Source organism: Euwallacea fornicatus, unplaced genomic scaffold (assembly GCF_040115645.1).
Source record: "Euwallacea fornicatus isolate EFF26 unplaced genomic scaffold, ASM4011564v1 scaffold_152, whole genome shotgun sequence".
Classification (NCBI taxonomy): Eukaryota; Metazoa; Arthropoda; class Insecta; order Coleoptera; family Curculionidae; genus Euwallacea; species Euwallacea fornicatus.
The window spans coordinates 55,958-65,753 of NW_027096120.1; the positions used below are offsets into that span (position 1 = coordinate 55,958).

The 9,796-nt window shown below is 40.3% G+C and overlaps 1 protein-coding gene across 1 annotated transcript; it reads right to left on the minus strand.

Moving 5' to 3' along the window:
* Window positions 1–924: 924 nt before the first annotated feature.
* Window positions 925–8,923, minus strand: LOC136350190 (uncharacterized). The gene is made up of 9 exons (XM_066301701.1): window positions 8,651–8,923; window positions 8,166–8,508; window positions 7,694–7,964; window positions 7,365–7,620; window positions 7,139–7,254; window positions 6,854–7,071; window positions 6,264–6,661; window positions 5,960–6,066; window positions 925–1,201 (listed from the first exon to the last, which is right to left on the minus strand). Exons 1-9 carry the CDS (start codon window positions 8,921–8,923, stop codon window positions 925–927), a joined length of 2,259 nt encoding a protein of 752 aa, XP_066157798.1.
* Between the last annotated feature and the right edge of the window lie 873 nt (window positions 8,924–9,796).

A 9,796-nucleotide genomic window follows, 5' to 3' on the forward strand; every position in this document is an offset into this window, starting at 1 on the left:
AGCTGTAGTCATCCTAGATCCCCAGTGTTTATGCTTTGCGTTGAAGGCACCTCCTATTATGAATCAATTTCCTTGACTATTTAGAAAGTCTACACATTGCTCCTTCTTTATATTGTGTCTCGGCGGAGAGTATAATGCCGTGATTGTTACTTTAAATGTTTTTAAACTGATACTGACGGACGTGGCTTGTATTTCTGCTGTTTGGTAACCCATTCCTTGATGGTGTAAGATGGATTCCCTTATGATGATCGCGCTCCCTCCCTTTGCTCTGTTATCCGGGTGAGCTGTATGATAATTTCTAAAACCTTTGAATTTTATGTATGACTCTTTGGTGAAATAAGTTTCAGATATGAGACATACATCCATTTTTTCTATGTCTAGGATTGTTTGCAACTCTGATTGATGTTGCAGCAACCCATTGGCATTCCTTTCTAATATTCTTAATTCATTAGCCATTTTTAGTTTTAGGAATCGCTCCTTGTGTGCGATATTCTGATCTGGAATTTCGTCCATCCATTTTATTCAACTTCTCCAATATTTGTTGGAGCATCTTGTCGATGGATGGATTGGCTTCATTTGTTTTTTTCTCATTACTTTTATTTACTTTCCCCGCTACTGCTTGACTGTAAGTTTTACTTACATGATTTTCTGCATTTCTTTGGCTATTATACATCCCCGATAGTTGGCTGGATGTCCTTCTCCGCAATTGACGCATTTTGGAGTTGCTTCCTTTGGTTTGTTGCATTCCGCTGTACTATGTCTTCCAGTACATTTCACGCATCTAAGTTCTTTGGCGCAGTATCTCTGGGTATGTCCATAACCTTGACAATGTTTACATTGAAGCACTAATTTGGATTTACGGATTGGCTGGATTCGCACTCTTATTCCCATGATGTCCGTAATGCCAAAGATATTATTGACATCCTAGTCATTTCTGAATGATAGCATGAACATGTTCGATGGCTGTTTTGTTTTATACTTCAGCTTTTTAGTAGCTTCCAGTAATTTGTAATCCCTTCCTCTCATATCCTTTACTATTTCTTCGGGAAAGCAAGAATGATGGAGATTAACTGCCATTACTTTAATTGGTCGATTTTGTTTATTTTCATAAGAGTGCCATGAATATCCTTTCTCACATAAAGTCTTAGTGAGGGCTTTATATTGTTGGCCATCTTTGACGTTAATTTTAACGTCTTTATCACTGATAATTTTAATTTGAAATCCAGTCATCATATTAGTTATGAGTTCGTGAAGCGTATTAAAATTTTTTATTCCTTCCACTATTATTAGTGGAGGTTGCGGTATTTTTTTAGTTCTTGGTTGCTTTTGCTCTATTTGAAAAGCTTTTGGAGTTGATTGCGGAGGGGCGAGTGATTTATCAATTTTTCTTTGTTTCCCATTCTTTGTTCTTATCCACTCCATTTCTCTTGCTAGTTCTTCCTCATCTGTGTGATACTGCACTTCCTTTTGTTCCTTTACTTTAGATGTTGAACTTTGTGTTGTTTGTGTCGTGTTTTTGTGACATTCATTTTGTAATTCCGTATATGACTTTTGCAGATTTTCTAGCTGTATTTGAACATTGTTCAATTTAACAGCGAGGTTATTCTTCCCGCATTCCTCTCATTTCCAAGCGTTATAAAACGTTTGTTCATTTTGCGTTCTTTCACTATTCTCTCTAAATAAAGCGGTGTTCTGCTGCATCAACACTACTTCATTAGGGTTGCCTAGTAGTTAGCCTTGCTGATTCATTTCGACACCTTGTCGCACGATATCTTAAACAACCTTGGTAGATTGCCGGACATCACTCGCCGAATATGATATCCTTATCACTTTACTTTTATTTTTGTTTAAACTAACAGACCGCTCGAAAACCTGTTTATCGTTCAACAGTCAAACGGGCACAATATATATATATAATGGAAAATGTAAAGATAACACGAGTGGATCTCATCAAGCAATTTTAGAATTCTAAACTCGTGTCAACAATATTTGAGTAAATTTGTTACAAAAATTCAGCGAAATCCGAGATAGCATTGAGGAATCGTGCGAAACAGCCGAACTAGAAAATTAATATTTAGAAAGGTGTGAATGCGAAAATAATTACAATTTTGTTATTTCCTTGGCAAGAAGGTACTTGGATGACAGCAAATGCGACAACAATAATATCAAAGGGTCTTTGAAGGGTTCCCAGACATCAAGTAACGACACTCCCACGCAGTTTGTAAAACTTCCAGACATAAATTTGCCTACGTTTGACGGATCCTTGCAAAATTGGCTTGAATTCAAAGATGTATTTGAATCTCTTATTCATAAAAATGAATCATTATCAGATATTCAGCGATTTCATTATCTGAGAGCCCCTGTATGTAATGAGCCAATCCAGATAATATCAAAGGTAGAGTTTTCCTCTAATAATTATAAACTGACATTTAAAAAATCGTAACACCAAGAAGAACACATCGTACACGTTTGAAATTCTGGCATTACGTTGGGTCGGGTAATAGATAAAAACGATCAAAATACCAAAAGAAAATTATTGTGAATAAGTGAAAAAATTTGAGAATAATTTAATAATGGGTGGTATCTCCTTTTAAATTAATACATTCCTGTAAGAGACGTGGCATGCTTAAAATTAAATTGTCAATATCTTCCTGTGGTATTGTACCCCAGTCAATCTGCACCTGCTCGCGGAGTTCATCTATGGTCTCTGGAGGGCGAGCTAAACGTTGAAGTCTCCGACCCATTATATCCCATACATGCTCTAACGGGGACAAATCTGGAGACCGAGCTGGCCAAGGCAAAGTATCCAAATTTTCAGCTTCCAAATACCTCAAAGTATCGTTGGCTACATGTGGTCGCACATTATCCTGTTGAAATGTGCTTCCAGGATGGTCGTGCATGTATGGTACAAGAACCGGTTCTAAGACACTATTAATGTACCTCTGAGCATTTAATCTATTATAAATGAAAAAAAGAGGAGACCGACTACCATACTGGATGGCACCCCAAACCATGACACCTGGTGTTAAACCAGAATGACGCCTTTCCATAAAGTCCAAATTTAATCGCTCTTCTTTGCGCCTTCCAACACGTGACCGTCCATCAGATCGCCATAAACAAAATCGGCTCTCATCACTGAACACGATTCTTCTCCACTCATCCACCCATTGCACTCTCAGCCGACACCACTCCAGTCGGTCCACCCAGTGGTTTCGTGATAATGGAAGCCGACGCATAGGACGATATGAATTTAGTTCAAAACTTCGAATTCTGGGATTCATCGTACTAAGGGAGACTCTTCGATGTAGAGTTGTTACCCAGTTAGCACCAAGAGACGGAATTGTTTCAAAGGGGGCGCCTGTCGCTGAACGACGAAGTCGCCGGTCTTCGCATTGGTTCGTCATTCTTAGACGGCCACTACCACGATGACGATTTACTGACCCTTCGTTAGATCAATCTCTCCAAGCTCTTAGCAGTGTTGATGCGTTTCGATCCAATCTACGTGCAATTTCGAGGAAAGGTAAACTTGCCTCATGCATACCAACAATTCTTCCCCTTTCAAAGAGAGTTAACTGCCGATAAACTGCATTTAGGCGTACACGAGGCATTTTGCATTACCATACATTTAATATGGTACTAACAATAATACCTTTATCGCTATCCACCTGTAAAAAAATTTGCAAAAAGAACGATCGTCACAGATAAAAAAGTAAAGGAAAACTTCAAATCGCATTAAAATACGAACTTGAAATTTTTATAATTTTTTTCTCTTTACAAGTCTAAAATCATACCAAAATTTCAAATACATCCAATGCGTTCTTCTTGGTGTTGCGGTTTTTTTGGAAGTCGGTGTAGTATAGCATGGGAACTCTTGAGAAAACGCTACAATAACGATAAATTATTAATTCATAATCACATAAAAAACATTTTAAATGTAGAAGCCATGAACAAAGAATCCGCTAAAAGTATACTTGTGGTTTTAAATAATGTAACAAAAAACATGCGTGCTTTAAGTCAAATACGGTTGCCCACAGCTTCCTGGGGTGTGCCGATAGTTTATTTATCAAGTACGAAATTAGACAAGATCACTGCTAGAGATTGGGAAGCATTCAAGATAAAGCTACAATTAAATCCTTCCTTAGAACACTTCAAAAAAGTCCTAACTTCTAAGGCCGAGCTGCCCGACAGTTTGAAGCAAAGTCGTGCGGAAAAACAAGTAGGAAATTTTAAAGTTCTAATTGCAGTAAATAATGAACCGCAAAAGTTAAAAATGACCTATGTTAAATTGCAAAAATGTTTTTTCTGTAAGGGTGAACATTACATTCAGTCATGTCCGTCTTTTTCAAAAATTCCAGTTGAAAAACGAGGTGGGAAAATTATTTCTCTCAAGTTGTGTTTAAATCGTCTGAAACCTGGTCATTTTAATAAAAGCTGTCGAAAACTTTCGTGTAAAAAATGTCACAAGAAGCACAAAATTTTATTACATGAGGAAAATTATAATTCGCGAGAACCTTGCGAAGAAAGCCAAGTGACTCAAATCGGCAAAGAAGATTCAATATCTTCACTTGCAGAAGTAAGAGAAGTAATAAATAATTCGGCTAATTGTCACATAGGTAAGGTTTTGTTATCCACAGCTCATGTTTATGTTTTAGACCGGTTTAATAACAAACATACTATTCGAGTAATCTTAGGCAGTGGCTCCCAATCAAGATTTATCACGGAAAACGCTTGCGATAAGCTTCAATTATTTAAAGAAAAAATTAATGTCGCACTCAATGAAATAAATAACTCGTAATCAACAATAAATTATAAATGCAACACGCAGATATTCTTAAAGGCCGATAAGTTTTCGGTAAAGGTGTCTTGTTTTTTGATCCCAAAAATCCCCACACCGACAAATATAAGCCATCTCAAACTTCAATTTTATATGATAAGTCGTGAGCGTAATGATAAATATTATTTAATTATCAAATAATTTATTCTTTAACGAATAACGATCTAGACACAAGTTAATCTGGTGACAACTTTGGACCTAAGAACTGCCTCTCCTCTTTGGATCCCCTCTTTATAATAATAACATGCTATCGTTAGTAAAGGCGAGCAATCTGGTTAGTCTATGTTAGGATTGTATTAAATAATCATATATGAAACCTGAATCCCTTTCAGCATCTTTAAAGTTAGTTTAATGGTTTTCTAAACGTAAGATTCGGCTATAGATTTATATGTTTGCCTGGCCTGTATTATATTAATGATCATCACTCGTAAATGGTCATATAACTCCTCCCTCCTTAACTCTCAGACAACAGGGGCTGATTTTTGAAGAGTTCAAGTTGTATGTCTACTTTCACATTCTCAGTGTTTTCTGTCTACATTTTTTTATAATACACAAATAGTACAACTACTTTGCCTAAGGATACAATGAAGGAATAATGATTAAAGCTATTGACATACCACTAGTTACAGCTTTTGAATGCTTTAATGGGTGTACATCCAATCTTTTAACGTTTTCTAGACTCTGGTGAATATTTCGTAAATTAATGCGATTTAATTCGAGGGGTGCAATTTTTTGAATTAAACTCTCATTGATATTGACGGATGACAATTTTAGTCTCAAATTAATAGTATCAGATTTCTGTGACTCATAGTGATTATGGTTTGTAGATCAGCGTAAAGAGGATAATTATTTTTTTCTTTTTGAAACTATTGACGCCTTTTAATATATTTTGGATGTCTTTGATTCTTAAACGGTTGTACTCTATACTTAAGTTCTAGTTTTTGTGCTATGACTTCTTCCAATCAGGAAGTGAGCGGGTGATAAGGGGGTTAAGTCATTGGGATCTTGTGACAAGGGAGATAGAGGACGGGAATTAAGTATTGATTCAATTTGTGCTAGTAACGTAATGAGCTATTCGAAGGTCAAGTTGGCATTTCCCGCTACTCGTTTTAGATGGTGCTTTACCGACTTGACCCCGGCTCCCAAAGACCTCCAAAATGAGGCGATTGGGGGGGTATAAAGTGCCATTGCACCCCCTCCTGGGCATATGAATTGGCCAGTTTACTAGATTCCTTAATCAAGAAATGGCCGAGTTCTGCCAACTCTCGATTGGCGCCGACGAAATTCGTGCGTTATCCGAGTAAACGTGGCTAGGTCGACCACGCCGAGTAACGAATCGACAAAAAGCAAGCAGGAACGACTCACTGCTAAGATCGGATACCAATTCCAAATGCAAAGCCTTCGTCGCAAAGCATATGAATACGCTTACATAGCACTTGGGCAACCTTGAGCCGCGACCCTTTTTGTCCCGTATATTGACCGAACCCATGTAGTCCACTCCTACGATTGAAAATACGCTCCCACCAGTTAAGAGACTTGGCGGGAGGTCACCCATAATAGGCGCTAAATACTGAGGGTTGAATCGCGAACAGGTAACGCAGCTCCTTACAACGGCCCTAATCAAATTGCGCGCCGCGACAGCCCAGTATTTTTCCCTTAGGGATGCGAGCAATAGCTGAGGGCCGCCATGCAACAATCTTTTATGCTCATGCTCGCACAACATCCGCGTCAAACGATGTTTTGGAGACAAAAGCATGGGATGTTTCTTATCAAATTGATAAGGCGAGTTTCGCAACCTTCCCCCTACACTCATTATGCCCTCACCATCTAAAAAGGGACTCAAACTTAATAACCTATCCTTAGGGTGCAAGGCGACACCCCTGCTGAGGCAATCGAGCTCGACTGGAAAGCTACTTCTTTGCGCAGTTTTGACCAACATTTTAATTGCCTCATTTATTTCCAACCTGAATTATGGGGTAGTGACGATGACCCCTTTCGATAGCCTTGATCCAAAATTACCAACGAATCGAAGGACGTATGCTACGATGCGACTCAATCGATTGAAATCAGAGTAGCGCTCGAAGAAGTAGTCCCCTATCGCGACAAAAACAACAACTCCCTTTAGAACGCGAACCTCGGGCACCTCCTTAGGTCCTTCAGACGCTCTAGGCCAATGACTTTCCCTAGACTGAAGAAAGGAAGGGCCGTGCCACCAAAGACTAGACTCCATGAGTTCACTGGGAAAGACCCTCCTCGATACCAAGTCGGCCGGGTTTTCCCTAGTGGGGACGTGACGCCACTCACAATTCATTGTAAGCGATTGGATTTGTGATACCCGCGCGCTTACGAAGACCTTTAGGCTGCTGGGAGACATTTTTAGCCAACTCGAGACGATAGTTGAGTCTGACCAGCACACCTACCTAACAAATTACAATCTAGAGGAAACCCTTACCTTGCTTATAAGTTTGGCCATGACCAATGCACCGCATAGCTCCAAACGAGGGATAGTCAGGGATTTCAAAGGACTCACCCTGCTTTTGGCGCATAATAATCTCACGGTTATATCGCCGTTTGTATCGATAGATCTGACGTAGACAGCTCCACCATAAGCGTCCTCACTAGCGTCAGAAAAACCGTGCAACTCATGGCACAAAGCATCCACGCATGAAATGTGGCGATCAATGTGAGTTCCATTGAGGTTCGGCAACTCACTCCGGAATTTTGTCCAGGCTGTATGCAAATGGGCAGGGACTGACTCATCCCACGATAACCCTTCTTGCCAAAGCCTTTGAATTAGGATTTTCGCGATAATTACAGCCGGAGATAGAAGACCCAAGGGGTCGAAGACTTGCGATATACCTTGACAAGATGGTGCGCTTTGTTACTTTCACGTTCGTGTCAAAGGCCTGAATTTTGTAAAATAAAACATCTGACGAACAATGCCAGGTTAAACCCAAAATCTTAGCCCTGTGGTCCCCATGAAAGTCTAACACCTGAAAATCCTCGTTTCCTTGACTCACCGCACGCAGTATAGCGGGTTCGTTGGAAAGCCATTTCCGCAATTTGAACCCACCCCCTGCCAATGCAGCGGAAACTCTATAACACATTCTAATTCCTTCCTCAACCGAATCTATTGAATAAAGGAAGTCGTCAACATAGAATGACGATTTTATTACCGAGGATACATCAAGCTCACTCTCCTGTGCTACTTCATGTGGACACCTTACGGCTAAAAAGCTGGCACCAGCTTGTCCGTATGTGACGGTGTTCAACTCAAAAACCTCGATAGGACCTCAGGGCGATTCCCTCCAAAATATCCGTTGCAATGAACGTTGTGTAGGCTCCACAAATTCTTGCCTATACATCTTGGCGATATCTGCCGAAACCACAAATCGGAACTCGCGAAAACGAATCAAAATGTCAAATAAGTCCGATTGGATCACGGGACCGACTATTTGCAAATCGTTCAGGGATTTCCCTGTTGAAGACGGCATACTACAATCAAATACGACCCTCAATTTAGTGGTGCACCTTTCTGCTTTAATAACAGGGTGATGAGGCATATAGTAAGAGACACGATCATCCTCATCAAGCACCCTAGTCATGTGCCGAAGACTCGAATATTCACGCATGAATCCACAATATTCTTCCCTCAAAGCTGGATCCCGGCTGAACTTACGTTATAGCGAAAGGAACCTTTGGAGAGCTTTCGTCTTCGAATTCCCCAAGTCAGCGACGGGATGCTTAAAAGGGATGGCAACCACGAAACGGCCGCCGACCGCACGCCTATGCGTTCTTTGGAAATGCTCCTCTGACCTTGAGCTCAAAGTATCTGTTCTCAAAGTCGTCCCGCTCAGCTAATTCATCGTCGTAATCGTCAGCATGTGGTTCCAACTCACTTTGGATGGTTCCAAACCTCTCGAAAGTACCTTCTAATTTGTCTAGTCTCTCTATTATCTGCCCTATTTTTTCGGCACCTAGACCGCCACTTACATCTAACCTTTCGAGAAATTTGCTAAACATAGTGAGTTGGGCTTTGCACCTTCTCCTAGCCACGTTTAACCCTTTTAGTTCCCCAGCAGATGCCATGATGATAACAAAATTTCAATACACGCGTCTACCAGTTACTATCTGTTCTAATACAGGAGTTCACAACAACGGCACGTAATTTGTAGCCACGCCAAGCTTTGTAATATGCGGCTACAAGTCACTGTGTGCGCTAAGGTGCAGTTAAGCAGTACAGCACGCAATTTGTAACCACGCCAAGTCTTTATAGAATATGCGGTTACAAAACGCCAACTTTACGATACGAATGATCTAATTACTAGCAAGTAGCACAAACGAAAGCAATAAGGTTCAAAGGCAATAGGACAAAGGACTTACCCACTTCCCAAACAAAGCTCCCTGGCTTCCACGATGATCCGGAATCACCAAATTTTTCTTCTTACTTAGCCCCAGACGAACAGCGATTTTGTTTCGTTGTTCTGGCAGGTGAAGCAACTTCTACCACTACTACAGAGCAACTTCTTGGTTTTGCACGTGAACAACTTCTATCACGACACAAACACCAACCGAATGATTTTCCACAAGCACGAATCCGGCTCGAAGGACCAAAATGTTAAGGGTGTTCCTTCGATAAATGAAACACGACAAAGACAATTTGTTTTATGTAAAAATGGACTGTATTAACTTTTCATTTATCTCAAAAGAATGTAAGAATCGTGGTCTAAGTAAAGAAGAGGGAGAATGCTTATTAGGCGAGTTACACGATATGATTCGGATCACATCCCGACACCGACGCAGCTTTCACCCGACAGACAAACAGGAAGAGCAGAGAAGAGAAGTGCGAAAATTGCTCCGATTATCGCTTAAGTACTAACCCCGAAGAATTCCAACTAGGGGCGCACCACCACCAAGAACCATTATAAGCTATGGCTACACCGAATCCCATAACTCGTGACC